Consider the following 16,558-nt stretch of genomic DNA (forward strand, 5'->3'; position numbering starts at 1 on the left):
TCTGGAGACTGCCCCCTCAACCCTCACCATCTTGAGGCCACTTGCACAGATCAACATGTGCCTCCACACACACCCTGGGATGCCCCTCTTTCCCCAGTATAGCCCTCGTCCTGCAACCTCTTCCCTTGCTTGAGGCCACTTCTCCCCCTTTCCCAAGCAAGCCCTTGCCCTGCAGCCATTGAAAAGACATCCCCGCCTTACGACTGGTCTGGTAAGTAGAAACCTGCCATGAGTCCCCCTAAAAGTGGTGTAATGTTACCATGAAGCCTGGCGCTGATGACCATGCCCAAAGCAAGGTAGGAAAACAAATCTTGAAGTTCCACGCCAAGTGCAGCTTGCCCGGATGATCCAATGTGGGGAAATGATGCCAGCAGGCAAGGTTTATACTGAGATGCTATACGATTAAATTAGGTTCCTGGTGTGCAGCAGTGGGAAATGCGGCCTGCCATTGACAGAAGGAGCGGACAATCGCAAACTGGTTTCACAATGGCGTAAAACCGATTTTTGGCCTTCTCGCCATATTGTCCACTCATTCCCACCATGATGCCCGCCACCAGCAGGACTGGACGATTCCGGCCTAGAACTTGATGGCCATAATGCAGCCAAACAGGTTGAGGATCAACTTGTAAATCCTTCCAACAAGCACCAATGGCAGGCCAGGCTACAACATGCATCTAAGATTGTATCTTGTCACAGCATCTCAGATTTACTGGGGGCTGGTTGGCTCAGTTGGCCAGATGGCCGGTGTGTATCAGATTAGTGCCGACAGCACAGGGTTCAATTCCCATTCCAGCTGGGATTGATTTGGGATCTGCCTCCTTGCCCTACGCATGGTGTAGGTTGTGGCGCTGTGGGTTGGAACTGCCTTTGGGATGAGAACTGAAGAAGAATATAGTAGGTGTAATGTACTTAAAATTTTAAAAGGCCTTGAAGCATTCAAAATGTTCCAGATTCAGAATTATCTGTCATTTGCAACACAATAAATAATAATAATCGTTAATAATGATTAGCATGCTTCAAATGCATCTACTTACCAGGATACTTGAAGCATTGATTTGAGGAGCCTTCAGCAATGGCACCTTTGGAGTTGTTTCTAACTATCTAATTGTTGGGCTGGATTTAGTTGGGCTGACGGGGGCTTCACCCACCGGTCGGAGAACCAGCGGGAACCCCCTCCCCCCCCCACCCCCTCCCCGTCAATTGGGCCTTATCCAGGATTCAGGACCCCAGTGGCTGTAGTCTTGCCTGTCAAGAGCTGCTGGCCAACCAGAAGCCAACTGCTTTCCATTGCTGGTCAGTGCCAATGGGGCAGTAACAGCTGCTGGAGTGCACCCAGCAGAACCGCAGGATCAGTGTGGCCTCAGCTGAGTGAGGGCAGGATGGTGGTTGCAGGGTGGGGAGGGTCACAGGAGGAGGGTCTGCCAGGGAGATCTGAGGCAATGGCAGGGGGCTGGCTTTCAGCAGCCCCTCCCCCTCCCCGATGCCAGCAGAACCCTCTCCCCCAACTGGTCAGCTTCTGGCAAACCCAACAGTGTTTGCAGGGCAGCCTTCATGAGTTGCGGGAAAGCCATGTGGCTCCCATTTAATCCCTGAGCTGCCACTGAATTGTGGTGAGCTCAGGGATAATGGGTGTCAATTGGCTCATTAATGAGCCTAATTGGCTTCCCACCTCCAGTGGCTGGGATTCCCGCGACAGTCATTTCCGCCCTCCAACTCAACTGGGAGAGGTTTTGCCGTCACTGGGAACTGAAGCGGGGCCTCTGGCGCAATTAATTGGACCTGGCCGATATGGTTCCCACTGCAAAAGGCTGCATTAAATCTAGCACATTGTCTTTGTGCTTTCAGTGACTCCTATCAATTACAAAGTATCTCTGAAGTTTTCAAAATAACTCCTGTCTGAGTACGACTTACTGTAATGTCACTTATTCAATTATGAGGCAGCTGCTCATTGTCATTTACTCTGAATCCGTCACAAAAATCTGCTCAATCAGCTGAAATATTCACTTATACTCTGTCAATTCAATCAAATTCTCTTACAATCATCTGTCTGAATTGTCTTTGTATTTGCCTCCCACAAAAAGTACAAGGAAGTTCTCTATTAACATCCCATATTAAAAATATCGAACTTATATTCATGAAAGTACTTCTACATGTATTCTGCAGATTGTTTCTTTGCAATAATGGAAAATCACTTTAGACATAATGCATATTAATAAACTGATCAAGTGAAATAAGCCAGAGAAAGAGTGAGATACCAGCTTTGTGATTTTTTTCTTCATATGTGCAATAAAGTTCATCTATCACATAAAGTAATTGAGACAAATAGCATTGATGCATTTAAGGGGAAACTAGATATGTACCTGAGGGAGAAAGAAATTGAAGGATATGCCGCTAGGGTTGGATGAAGTAAAATGGAATAGGCTCATGTGCATCATAAACACAGACATTGACCATTTGGGCCTGTTTCTGGGCTGTAAATACTATATAATGCTACTATGGAATCTTGACTGTTTCTTAGAGTCAAGATAAACTCCAGCGCCATACCATATGTGCTTTAACCCCATTATCTATTCTATTGAAGCATGTTCTGAGGACACGAGAGGTAGAGGATGTGATGATTCTGTGCCTTTTCCATAGAGTCACAGAAGAAGCAGCTTGAAGAGAATTCAGAATCTGCACATGAGGAATCCATATCAGAGAATGCAGAAACCTCCACAGAGGAACAAGTGGAAGGGGGCCCTGATGTTGATGGAGATGGGGAAGAGATGACAGATGGGGTGGAAGAAGATTACGATGAGGATGGCAGCAATGAGATGGTAAGATTTAGATGTGTTTACAAGCAATATAGTAGGAATATTTTCTTGCAAGACTGCATAATTATTTCCTAATCTATTCAGTTTAGAATGTCAGGATTATGTGAAAATATTTTGGAGCAGAAGGCAGGTGTATTTATCAGGGTGGCTGTGGCATTTTCATTATGTTATATATGTTTTACATTATAAGTTTTAGGTGATCAGATAGTAAATTATTAGAATTGTTTTAAGAGGTATTGCCATTATCTTGGGGTGTTCAGAGGCAGACTAAGTTGCTAAAGCAGTCAGCAATTTACCCCTGTAGAAACTACCCTAAGATTGAAATATTTTCAACTGAAGTTTGTATTTCCATGGTGCTGCAAGAGTTTTTTTTTGGTTGAACATAAAATAGATGCAGAACAATTTATTTTGCACTGATGAGGAATGGCAAGTTGCATTCCCTCTACATTCAATCTAATTGATCAAGGTGGGGTAGATGGAGGGAAGGAAGAGGACTATAAAATAAAAAGTAAGGAGGCTCCAGCACAGACGTCAGGCACAGCCCCTCTTCACCCACCCTTCAATGAAAGAAAATAGTTGAACATTTTTTTATTAGATGTGGGACCACCCGGAAAGGTAGGACTGAGGCAAAATGAAGCCAACCTTTTAAACTTAACAATTAACATTGAAAATACTGATTTGCTGGATTGTCTTTACACTTTTTATTTTTCTTTTTGGCATTAGAAATGCTACCATGATTCCAAGATCAGTAAGAGGAGCTCGGTAAATATTTTTAAGTGTATAGGCACAGAGGTCCCCTTTCTCCAATTAGAAAGTGATGTAAGCAGGCAGTATAGTTTTGATGTCTGGATATTACTCTACACCCAGCACTGGTACGAAATCAACAGATGCATTTTTAGTGTGCAATATATTAAACCAACTAACCTGGTGTACTATAGTTCTGAACTCTGCATACATGTGCAGGATTTTAAATGTATTCTCTGAAACTATCATGTATGGAATTATTTAATATTTTGCATCATTCACAATTTTGAAAATTATATATATTGAAGGATGAATGATATATTCCTAAAGATTAATTAAAGGTAATGGATTAAGTTAATGACATCATAGCACACGGGAATGGAACTTCTACTGAATTAAGTCTGACTGCAAATCCCACAATTAAGACAAAGATTTGTACTATTGAATTTTGGCAGGTAGCAAGTGTTAGCATAGTGAAGAATGAGCGAGGAATGAACATTTGCAGAGATGTAGTCATTATGCAACAGAATTGTTAGGAAAACGTTTTCCTCTGTTTATAAGCACCTCCTGTGATAATGTTGGTTTTGCACTTGGCATTTTCAAAATATCATTGTATTACTTGTGTATGACATAAAGACAGAAAAATGTTGAACAGAAAAATGCACCACAAACAATTGAAATCTGATCCTCAAAGCAATAGAGGCAACTATAAATCAGAATACTTCAAAACCTTGTTATTTCACTTGTCGATGTTAATTCAGCTCCATCTCACTCAGTTTTAGTTTTTCCTCCCAGTCCCTTCTTCCAGTTATAGCTACAAATTGTTTAAATAACAATGAGAAAATCAGCAAAAGTAATTGTGATATTTTGTAACTGATCACAAAAGTGATGTTGATGGAATACTCTTTAAATAAATTGGCCTTCCCTATTGCCTTCTGTGTTTTTTTTATTTTTGTCTAATAAATACTGTTTATTCTGCTACTTTCAGAATGAGAATCATGTATCAGACATGGAGGATACACAGTAACTGACACGAATAGATAAGGTTGGTTTTCTACCTGATTGCTGTCAATTGCAAATAACTGTATACACAACACTGAAAATCAGCAACAATTTGCATTTATATGGCACCTTTATGCCAGACGACACAAAAATTGGCTGTGTAGTTGTTAATGAAGAGGATAACTTTGTCTCCAGAATGATATCAATGGTTTGGTTGAGTGGTCGGAAAAGTGGCAGATGGAATTCAATCTGGAGAAGTGTGAGGTAATGCATTTGAAGAGGGCAAACAAAGCAAGGGGATACCCAATAAACGGGAGAATGTTGAGAGGGGTTGAGGAAGTGAGAGACCTTGGATGCATGTTCAAAGGTCCCTGAAGGTGGCAAGACAGGTGGATAAGGTGGTAAAGGAAGCATATGAAATGCTTTCCTTTATTGGACAAGATATTGAATACAAAAGCAGTGATATAATGGTGGAACTGTATAAAATGCTGGCTAGGCCACAGCTGGAATTTTGTGTACAGTTCTGGTCACCATATTACAGGAAAGACATAATTGCTCTAGATAGAGTACAGAGGAGATTTACAAGGATGTTGCCAGAGCTTGAAAATTGCAGCTACGAGGAACAATTGGATAGGCTGGGGTTGTTTTCCTTAGAACAGAAGAGGCTGAGGGGTGACCAAATTGAGGTGTCCAAAATTATGAGGAGCCTAGACAGGTTAGACAGGAAAGACCTGTTCCCCTAGCTGAGGGGTCAATTACCAGGGGGAATAGATTTAATGTATTGGTAGAGGGATTAGAGGGGCTATGAGGAAAAACATTTTCACCCAGAGGGTAGCGGCCACCTGGAATTCACTGCCTAAATCGATGGTTGAGGCTGAAACACTCAACTAATTGAAAAGGTACTTGGACCTGCATCAGAAGTGCTGTAACCTGCAAGGCTACAGACCAGGTGCTGGAAAGTGGGATTAAAAATGAGTGGCTAGTTTCTTTTTTCTATTTTTTTGGCTGGTGCAGACATGATGGGCTGAATGGCCTCTTTTTGCACCGTAAATTTTCTATGGCTCTATAGTTCTATGTTTTCACATAAGAAAATGTCGCAAATTACAGGAGCATTATCAAACAAAATTTGGCACTGAACCACATAAGAAGAAATTCAGCCAAATTACAAAAGCCCGGTCAAAGATGTAGTCTTTAAGGAGTGTCTTAAAGGAGGAAAGAAAGTTAAGAGATTAGGAAAGATTTAGGGACGGAATTCCAGGACTTAGGAGCTTGGCAGCTGAAGGCACAGCCACCAATGGTGAAGCAATTAAACTTGGAAAGGAATAATCCTGAATTAACAGAGTGCAGAAATCTCGACAGGTTGGGGCAGTTGGCTGTAGTACTGGAGGAGATTGCAGGGATGGGGATGGGCGAGGCCATGAAGAGATTATAAACAAGGATGAGAATTTTAAAATTGAGGCATGGCGAAACCGGGAGCCACTGTCGATCAACAACCACGAGAAGATTGTTAAGCAGGACATGGTGCGGGCTAGGAGATGACTAGCAGTGTTTAGAATCACCTTACGTTTGTGGAGGGTAGAACATGGGAGGCAGACAGGAATAGTCAAATCCAGAGGTAACAAATGAATGAGGGTTTCAGCAACAGATCGCGCTGAGGAAAAAATAGAGCCTGGTAATGTTATAGAGCTGGAATGTAAATATGTGGTAGGAAGCTCATCTTGGGTTCTGATATAACACCAAGGTTGCATGCAGCCTGGTTCAAGTTCAGACAGTTGCCAGAGAGAGGGATGGAATTGGTGGCAAGGGAACAGAATTATGATGGGGACTGAAGACAATGACTACTGTCTTCCCAATAATTAATTGGAGGAAACTTCTGCTCATCCAGTACTGGTTGTTAGACCAGCAGTCCGGCTGTTTAGAGATAGAGGGGTTGAGAAAGGTGGAGGTCAGGTAAAGCTGGGTATTGTCAGTCTATTTGCTAAAAATTACTCTGTGTTTTCAGAAGATCTCACATGTAGATGAGAATAGGAGGAAGCCAAGAATGAATCATTGGGGGACACCAGAGGTACCTGTTAGGAGCAGAAAGAGGATCTGTTGCAGGCAATTCTCTGCGTACCTCAGATTTCAAAGCAGATTAAGTCAAAGTGATGAGTATATTTTTGTAACAATACGCTTTTAACTTTTCATTTATTTTGTAATGTCATTTTTATACTCTTATGTTGCTATTTAAGTCTTTCAAGTGTTTTGGATTTGTGTTGCAGACATGGGGCAGAATTTTGCCTTTGGCGTGCAGAATCGGCAGGTGCAGTGGGGAAGCTGACTGCCTCATACAATTGGCAGCGCTCCGCATTTTTACTCCAGCGGGTGGATTAAGGCCCACCCAGCGTGATATGCGAGCAGCAGCACTGAGTGCTGGCTGTGTGGGCGGAGGGAGGAGGGTGAGCAGGCCTAATGCAAATTTCGCGCTTATGTGCGAAAGAGCACTAAATAATCTCTGTGAGTCACGGAACTGCCTCAGAGAGATGAAGAGATATTTTAAGAAATAATAAACAGCAAAAACGTGACTCTGTCACATGAGCAGGCATATATTTTTAATTAAGAAGCAAATTTTTTATTTTATTTGTAATTGCCTTTGGAAACCTCATCCCACCCTGGATCAGGTTTCCAAAAAAATGTAAAGGCCACTTGGCCTTTTTGCCTGCCCGCCAACTGTTAGGTTGAATGGGCAGTGAAAAACTAAAGTCAATTGATAACTTAATGGCCTTAATAGGCCTTTTAATTGTCAGCAGGCATGCTGCCAGCCCCAGCATGCGCCCGCCGTCTGAACTATTGTGCGATTGCGCGATGACGTCAAAATGCTTAGCCGACATCATCGCGCGTCATTTCATGCTCAGTCAGATTGGGCGCACGCTCACCTGACGTGCTAAAAATTCCGGCCATGATGAGCTATGCTGAATAGTCGATCAGTTTATGGCCCTGCTGCTATGTATTAAGTTCTTTCAAAAAAAGACACTGATTTAAGTATGTTAAATAGGCCTGTTTGTTAATTGCTGTAAATTTTGTCTAATTGAATATTTTGCACCTATCATATTTCATGCTGAGGGCTTTGGCTAGTCAGCCTAGTTCTCAGTCACATTAATTGGAAACAGCCGTGATTATATTGTTCTGCACAGCAGGACTGCTTTGAAATAAATCTTTGACTTTAAACATTGGGTGCACAAATATTTTTCAACAACGACTTTGCAAAAGATGTATGATATAATGGTTTAGCATCTCTAACTATTATATATTTTCTGCGGATCAGATTCTCATTGATAGCACAGTGTATGATATGCTTGCACTGCCCACTTGATGGCACTAGCAAGTGATCATTTTCATGGTAAGACCTCATTTGAATGTGATCCGAAAGTTGGCAGTGTTCTCTGAATGCTGACAGATGGCTCATAAATTAAGGAGGGAAGGGGTTGCAGGCAGGTCTCCATGGAACCAAACCAAATGTATTTATTTAAAGGGAGTGGGTATCCTTGGAAGGAGGTAGGGGATGGGCACAGTAGAATTGGCAACAGGCCTGATGGGGTGTGAATGTTCCTCCTGACCCCACAAGTATCATGTTAAAAATTACTGCAACATTTCCAAAGTGGCCTCTAGTAATTCCTTTAAGAATCCCTGCCTTGGCTGCTCTATGCCCAGTATCAATGCTTCATTGGTAGCTCAAAGTAATATGGTGTCTTACCATAGGGTCCCGATTTAAATGTTTTAATAAAGCTGTGGCCTCTTTGAGGGCCCTTCAAAAATCAAACTGGCAGGATCTTGACAGCTGGTGGATGGTACTTTTTCTTAAAAGACATTATCAACAGCCTTCTGACCTGTTGTTCACCACGGTGTCTACAAAAAAGTACTTTTTCATTACACGACAATTCATTTAACCAAAACATTCAATAATCTCTTCTAAGTTAGCTTTCTCTCAAGGCATTCAACAAAAGTTGCTGCATTCATTCAACAAAAGTGACTTTTATGTTATTAGAGTCGATTGCAAGCTTTTCTTTCTCAAATCATCCTCTGCACATTAGAAGGACTCTTAGGTGTATTGATGTGAATGAACAGAAATAGATTGTTGTAACCGCTTAGGAATTAACAGATGCTGCACTTCCAAAAAGTAGTTAGAAATACCTGTATAGATGCAATGGCATAAAACACTCCGGGGTATTTCTGCTCTATGGAACCATTTGGTGGGTTGTACAGGATTTACCGGTTTAGATCAATATTGATGTATAAGAAGTGGGATTGCCTGGTCAATTCATTAATTATATGTAATAAAACTGCCATACAAGCCTTCTCTGCCTCCATGCTCCCTGTTGACTGAAAGCTGCACAGCAAGGAATGAACAAACCTCCATTAGTAATTCTACAATCTGTACAACTATGTCAGACCATAAATGTACGTAGCTTGAAGTATTGTGTAATGTGTGGGCTATTTTTGTTTTGTTTTCTGCATTTCCTAAGCATATGGGGAAGAGTATATGGGGAATTCTGGCACATGCGCCTTATGACTGGTTCCGCTAATTGTAAGAGACAGAAAGTCACGAGGGCAGATAACCTCAAACTTGATCTGTCCTCCTGCCAGTAAAGCTTTGTGACAGGAATACTAAAGATTGAAATATAAAATCTGTGTGCCAGATCAGAGAATAAATTCACGAGAGTAACAAATGCCATTTGTGTGAATGTCTGCTTTAAAACATATTTATTCAGCAAGGCTAGCATTTATTGCACAACCCCCGCCACTCTTGCAGATGGGCCTTCTTAAATTGCTGCAGCCCACCCACAGTGCAGTTGGATAGCGAGTTTCAGAATCTTAGCCCACCAATGGTGAAGGAACAGCAAGGTGTCTAAGTTGGATTTTTGAGGGAAACATGGAGGTGTGGAGGTGATGGGGTTCCCCTGCCCCTGCTGCCTTTGTCGTCCTACATAGTGCAAGTCACAAGTTTGAGAGGGGCTGCTGAGCAAGCTGTGCCAACTTGGTACAGTGCATCTTGTAGATAGTATACACCACAGCAACTGTGAAGGGAAGGCAGGCGGTGGGACCAGAAAATGCCGGCACCAACCAGTGTGTTCATTCTGAGAGGTGTTCCCGGTGCCTGCAATTTTCAGGGCTGTGGGGCAATCCCATCCACCTTCTGATTGAGGCCAATTAAAGCTCTTCAGCAACTCAATAAGAGCCTATTAGAGGAGGAAATTCAAAGTTTGAAGGGGCCACATGTGTTTCTTGCGCTCTCTGTTGTTGACAGCTGAAGGGTGGCGGGTACAGAATGGTCAGCCAGTCATGGCTATCCTGGGGAATTACCCAGGCCCCATAAGAGTGGTAAGATCAAGCAGGTTTCTTATTCATGCTTGCTCTGTCACATCTTGCCACAAGGGCAAAGGGGAGCTTGACATTTGGAAAGGATGTGCCCTTGGTGCTGCGCAGGTGGCAGGGAGAGTGGGCACTCAGCACTCGGGTATCGAACATTACTGTCGCCAACCCTCAATCCCCAACCCCTATCATTGTGGGGGCAGAAGAGCAGGGGGAAAGGCTGCCCTGTTCAAAAGGAAAGCTGAAGCTGACAACGGGACCATGACTATCAGATTTTGGACACAATGGCAAGGAGAAACAACACCCTTGCAGGAAAGCTGAAACCCCGAGTAGCAGGAGGATATAGGAGAGGAAAGAGGGGGCAGGAAAGCAACAGAGGCCATATCTACCACTGAAGACCCCACACCTCACAGCAATGGCCACCATGCTATATCAATACATCAAAGTCGCTGTGGCATTGTACTTCTTCATTTCTGGTTCCTTCCAAGGATCAGCTGCAGACCTTAGTGACATCTTGCAAATGGCAGCAGACCACTGCCTCTCACAGGTCACTGATGTTCTCTTTACCAGATCTTGACAGTACATTCATTTCATAACAAATGCAGCCTCACAGAGACAGAGGGCATTGGGTTTCTCTGCCATTGCTGAGTACAGGGCATTATCAACTGCACCCTTGCGGCCATCAAGGCACCAAGTGACCAGTCAGTCTGATTTATCAACAGGAAACTCCCTCAAACATTCAACTGATCTGTGACCACAACAAGGGACATTCCTTGAAGACATGGGGGTGGGATTTTCCAGCCCGACCAGCTGCAGGCATTGTCGCAGACAGGATGGGAAAATTTGTAGAGTGGCCAAAACATCTACAAATTTTCCCACCTTGCCCACAATGATACATGCTGCTGGCAGTCCTGGAAAATGGCAGCCATGGTTACTCACTCCTCTGCCGGAGCCCCAGACAGAGACACAGAGGCGATACAACCAATGCCACATGCTCACTAGGACACCTATTGAGCAGACCATTGGGCCTCTGAAGATGCAATTCCACTGTCTGGACCAGTCAAGTGTTGCAAGGTTCTCAGTCATTGTGGTGGCCTGCTGCACTATCCATTACATGGCCCTCCAGAAGAAGACAGGGGAGGAGCAAGAGCTGGAAGTGAGAGAATAGGAAGGAGGAAGTTGATGTGGAGAGAGACTAGAATGAACAGGAGGTGCCTCAGCTGCACATTGAGGTAGCCAGGCATGGTGCAGGCCATGAAGGGTTCATGGAGATGCCATGAATGTCAGGGATCTTCTGGTCCATGAATGTTTCAGCTGAACCTTTCTGACCCAGGCAAAGGAGCATGGAATGGAAGGGAGCCTGAAATAGCTGTGCTGATACATGCATGCAAGACATAGCCTGGAACATTGAATAACTTACCGCCAGTGAAGGAAGCACATCTTTTCAGAGGATTTGCCCTCACCCAGGAGAATCCCTTTACACCTTTCAGCACCTCATACCACTTTTCTGTCATGACAGCAATAAATGGAGTCCCAGACAGCTGGTTTAAAGTGTCATCATTTATACAATGCAAATAGAGGAAAATGATAGACAGGAGGCTACCAGATTTGCTCTAAGTTCGGTAGCGGTGGGATAAAACAACATTTTACATGGCCAGCCACGATGGCAGCTTTTCATGCCATATTGTCCCAAACCCACCACATTATTTTTGCATTCCCGGGAAACACGTTGTGTCGATGGCAGGTGGGCCATCACCTTGCCGCTTCATCACACCGGGCGTCATGTTAAAAGTCCAGCCATGCACACTGCATCTCAATGCTTCCAGCCCACAACTACTGCAGGGAAGATATCCACAGAGGGGAAAAGGACCCCCCAGGTTTACTGATACATCACTTGAATGCCATTTAGATGCTGTGGAGGCCCATCATGATATCCCCTACCTCTGCTCTGGCTGCAGGATGGCCGTGGCATCACCAATCCAACATGGCTGGTGATGGCAGCAGTGGTCAGTGCCAGTGCTGCACAAAAGAGGTTGGCCATCCAATGCAGATAGAGGATGAATGATCTCATCCATGCAGCCAGGGTATGCAACCATTTCATCACTCTACACTCACACACTCAAGCCCATTGCACATTCACTGGCGTCTCACTCACTGCCAACTCAAGGGACATCACCACCCATTCTCACACACACATACCCTCACATGTCCATCTGGCCTCATCTCCTCTGGAGACTACCTCCTTAGCCCTCACCATCGTGAGGCCACTTGCACAGATCAAGATGTGCCTCCACACACACACTGGAATACCCTCCTTCCCCAGTACAGCTCTCATCCTGCGGCCTTTTCCCATGCATCAGGTCACTTCTCCCCTTTCCTCAAGCAAGCCCTTGCCCTGCAGCCATTGAAAAGCCACCAACAGATGGCTGATCTGATAGCTAGAGACCTACCCATAAGCCCCCCAAAAGTGATGCAGTGCTGTCTATGAAGCCTGGTGCTGATGACTGTGAATGCTGACTGAAGCAAGGGAGACAAACAAACCTTGAAGTCTCGAGCAAAGTGCAGCCTGCCGGGTGCACATCTTATATGTGCTGTTGTGAGACAAATTGGCATGTTATTCCGCAGACATGGGAGGGTGATCCAGCTGGGTGGGGGGGGGGGGGTGGATGAGTCTGGTGGGCTGGCCTTATAATGATATGCTGATGTATTACGATGAGGTTCCCGACGTCTGATGTCGGGGAACATGGTCTGCCATTCACAAGCAGAGGAGAAGATCACAAACTGGTTTCACAAAGTCTTGAAACCGATTGCGCCATATTGTCCACTCACCAAATATGTCCCACACCGGCGGGCATGGAGAATCCCAGCCAGAGACTAGAAGAATGCATCAAAGTAATCCACTCAGTGCTCTGCGTGATGTACTGGACGACTCCTGTCACCCTCTGCAAAGAGTACCTTCTCTCCTTCACGATATTCAACATTAGATCGAGATCAGCATCGATGAAGCCAGAGGCAGCCCTACCCTGAGTGCCAGGTCTCTGGTTCTTCTGTAACATCTCGCTTCCTCTGGTGTTTTGGAAGGCTTTGGCACAATCAGCGGATTCTTCCCTTAGGACAACCATCAGTGGTATCAGTGATGGCTGCCATGCGGAATCTAAATTACTTCATCTGATCTGTGTCCGTTACTTCTCCCTCTGGCTGTAAATGGGCAGGGAACTGAATTTTTTTTTTATTATTCATTCATGGGATGTGGGCTTCGTTGGCTGGACCAGCATTTATTGCCCATCCCTAACTGCCCTTGAAAAGGTGGTGGTGAGCTGCCTCTTTGAACTTGCAGTCCATGTGGTGTAGGTACACCCACAGTGCTGTTTGGAAGGGAGTTCCAGGATTTTGACCCAGCGACAATGAAGGAACAACGATATATTTCCAAGTCAGGATGGTGAGTGTTCCCATGTATCTGCTGCCCTTGTCCTTCTTGATGGTAGTGGTTGTGGGTTTGGAAGGTGCTGTCTAAAAAGCCTTGGTGAATTCCTGCAGTGCATCTTGTAGATGGTACACACTGTTGCTACTGTGCGTCGGTGGCGGAGGGAGTGAATGTTTGTGGATGTGCCGCCAAACAAGCAGGCTTCTTTGCCCTGGATGGTGTCAAGCTTCTTGAGTGTTGTGGGGGATGCATTCATCCAGGCAAGTGGAGAGTATTCCACCACACTCTGGACTTGAGCCTTGTAGATGATGGACAGGCTTTGAGAAGTCAGGAGGTGAGTTACTCATTGCACGATTCCCAGTCTCTGACCTGCTCTTGTAGCCCCAGTATTTATATAGCTAGCCCAGTTCAGTTTCTGGTCAATGGTAACCCTCTGTGGGTATCAGGACTTTAATCAGTTAAGGAGGCGATGTTACTGATGTATGAACAATCCAGTTGATTTTCACCTCCATGGCCAAATGTTCTGCCCTTGATCTCTACAAGGAGTGTGGAGTGATCACTCCTACTAATTTCATCATGAACAAATTCATCTCCAAGGTAGACTGGTGTGTTCGAGAAGATTTCCTATTCACGCTGACTCTCTCACAAATTACCACAAGCCCACTCTGGCAGCTATGTCCTTCACGACTCGGCTGGGTGTGTCAATGGTGGTACTGCCAAGATGTTCTTTGTAATGGACATTGAATTCCCCACCCAGAGTATATTCTGTGCTCTTGCCACCCTCAGTGCCTCCTCCAAGTAATGCTCAAAATTGAGGTACACTTAAACTGAGGATGAGCAGTTGGTAGTAATTAGCCAAGTATGACCTGAAGCCATGACACTACAGAGTCCAGAATCAATGTTGAGGACTCCCAGACAACTCCCTCCCAACTGCACACAATTGTGCTGCAATATGGATTATAATAGAGGAGCCTGGGATATTGGCTGATTGGTATGATTATATCAGACTGTTGCTAGACTAATCTGTGGGACTAATCTGTGGGACAGTTCTCCAAACTTTAACAGTAGCCCGAGAAGTTAATGAGGATGAATTTTCAGGGCTGCCTGAGATGAATGTGCCTCATTCTGTCCTAATTAGATTTTATTCCTATTCTTTGTAGTGGTTTTATACAACTGAGTGGTTGGCTAGGCACTTCAGAGGACAGTTAAGAGTCAATCATACTGATATTAGACTGGAGTTACCTGTCGTCCAGGCCAGGCAGCAGGTTTCCTTCCCTAAACGACATTGGTGAACATAAAGGTTGTTCTTATGACTACCCAGCAACTTCATGTCACTTTTACCTTCTCTAAATCCCTCCTTTTCCAAACATTCTACTGTTCTGATAGTTCAACATTCTATTAGCTTTGTTGATTGCTGCTCTGTATTGGTTTGACATATTTACTGTTGATAGCTCCATTTTGCATCCTCTTCAAGGGCATATGTCTGTGACCAGAAGTGGGCACAATTCTGTTTGTCTATAGGACTATGTAGTTTAAGCATGCCTTCCTCTGACCTATGTTCGATCATTTTTATCATTCTATCTTCTTTGTAGATTACTGTTTATATATTTCAACTAAACGATGATCAGACAAATTAATCCAAATATATTAAGCAAATCATCGAAATTAGCATGCAGAATAATTTCTATCTCATGTAGTGTCTAATTCAGGTTTGATCACTGTACTGACAAAAAAACGTATGGGCCAAAATATTGCCATCCACGGGCGGAATGAGGTTTCCTGAAGGTAATATAAAATTATTAATTAATTTTTGCACGATTCATAAACATGTCCCAGCTCATGTGACACTGTCACATGAGGGGACATGTCTAAGTAATTTTTAACTTTATTATTTATACATTTTTATTATGTACTTAATCTCCCCGAGGCAGCTCCGTGCCTCAGGGAAATTTCTGTGCTCTTTTGCGCACATGCGCAAAATCACAGGCCCCCACTCTCCCTCCTCCCGCCGCCCGCACAGGTGGCGCTGAGTGCCATACGTCATGCTGGGCGGGCATTAATTGGCCCGCCCGCTTCAAATGGCAGCGCCCAGCCTGATCGCAGGAGGCTATCGTCTCCATGCCCGCCCCCGCCTGCTTCCACCCAGCCCGCCCGGCATAGGAAAGTTTCTGGCCAAAAGCTTGAAAAGAATTGCGATAAATAAGTTTTTAATCAGCAGAAGCGATTAGTCAAGATAACTCACCTCATTAAGGAAAAGACAAACAAAATCCTGACATTTATTTTAAATCATGAAAGATATGAAAGGTGTGAATGTGGATAAGTACTGAGTGGGAACCAGAAGGAGACAGCTAAGGACCATGAATATAAGCTATTAAATCTGCAGGTTAGGAGTAATTACTATTATTACTGAATACACTATTTATATATTATAATACAGCTTGTTTTTAACAGATTGGATAGCAGAGCTACAATGCTGCATCAAGTAAAGGAGTACTGGTTTGCTACTAAAGCCAGAGGGAATTGGCTACAACTTTGTGAATCCTGTATTTGAATGTTAAAGGCAGGATAAGTTTCACAGACTGAATTCTGTACATTCACACTAGTCTCCTTATATTATTTTGGCTTTCAACTTTATTGCATCTTTTTCTGAAAGTCCTAATTGGTTGGAGTATAGTCCCATGGATGCTCTCAAAATCACAGAATTGTTACAGTGTAGAAGGAGGCCATTCAGTCCATCGTGTCTGCACCAGCTCTCTGAGCACTTTAACTTAGTACCAATCTCCTGCTTTTTCCCTGTAACCCTGCACATTGTTTCTATTTGGATGATCATCCAGTGCCCTCTTGAATGCCTCAATTGAACCTACCTCCATTACACTTCCAGGCAGTGCATTCCAAATCCTAACTACTTGCTGTGTGAAAAAGTTTTTTCTCATCTCACATTTGCACCTTTTGCAAAACACTTTAAAACTGGTTCTCGACCCATTTACGAGCGGGGACAGTTTCTCCTTATCTACTCTGTCCGGGCTCCTCATTATTTTGAAAACTTCTATCAAGTCTCCTCTCAACCTTCTCCTCTCCAAGGAAAACAGTCCTGACTTCTCCAATATTTCCTCATAACTGAAGTGTCTCATCCCAGGAACCATTCTCATAAACCTCTTCTGCACTCTCTCCAATGCATTCACATCCTTCCTATAGTGTGGCACACAGAACTGTACACAATACTCCA

The 16,558-nt window shown here is 44.0% G+C and overlaps 1 protein-coding gene across 5 annotated transcripts in view; it reads left to right on the top strand.

The window, feature by feature from the left end:
* LOC121279258 (RNA-binding Raly-like protein) overlaps positions 1-16,558 on the top strand; it is a 1,065,807-nt gene that overhangs the window by 949,363 nt on the left and 99,886 nt on the right. For all 5 annotated transcript variants that reach the window (XM_041190353.1, XM_041190355.1, XM_041190356.1 and 2 more), the window contains 2 exons: positions 2,638-2,816; positions 4,546-4,602. In XM_041190353.1, coding sequence (XP_041046287.1) covers positions 2,638-2,816; positions 4,546-4,584 — 218 coding nt within the window. In that variant the 3' untranslated portion in view covers positions 4,585-4,602. The remainder of the gene's footprint in view (positions 1-2,637; positions 2,817-4,545; positions 4,603-16,558) is intronic.

The sequence above is a fragment of the Carcharodon carcharias genome, chromosome 6 (genome assembly GCF_017639515.1).
Source record: "Carcharodon carcharias isolate sCarCar2 chromosome 6, sCarCar2.pri, whole genome shotgun sequence".
Classification (NCBI taxonomy): Eukaryota; Metazoa; Chordata; class Chondrichthyes; order Lamniformes; family Lamnidae; genus Carcharodon; species Carcharodon carcharias.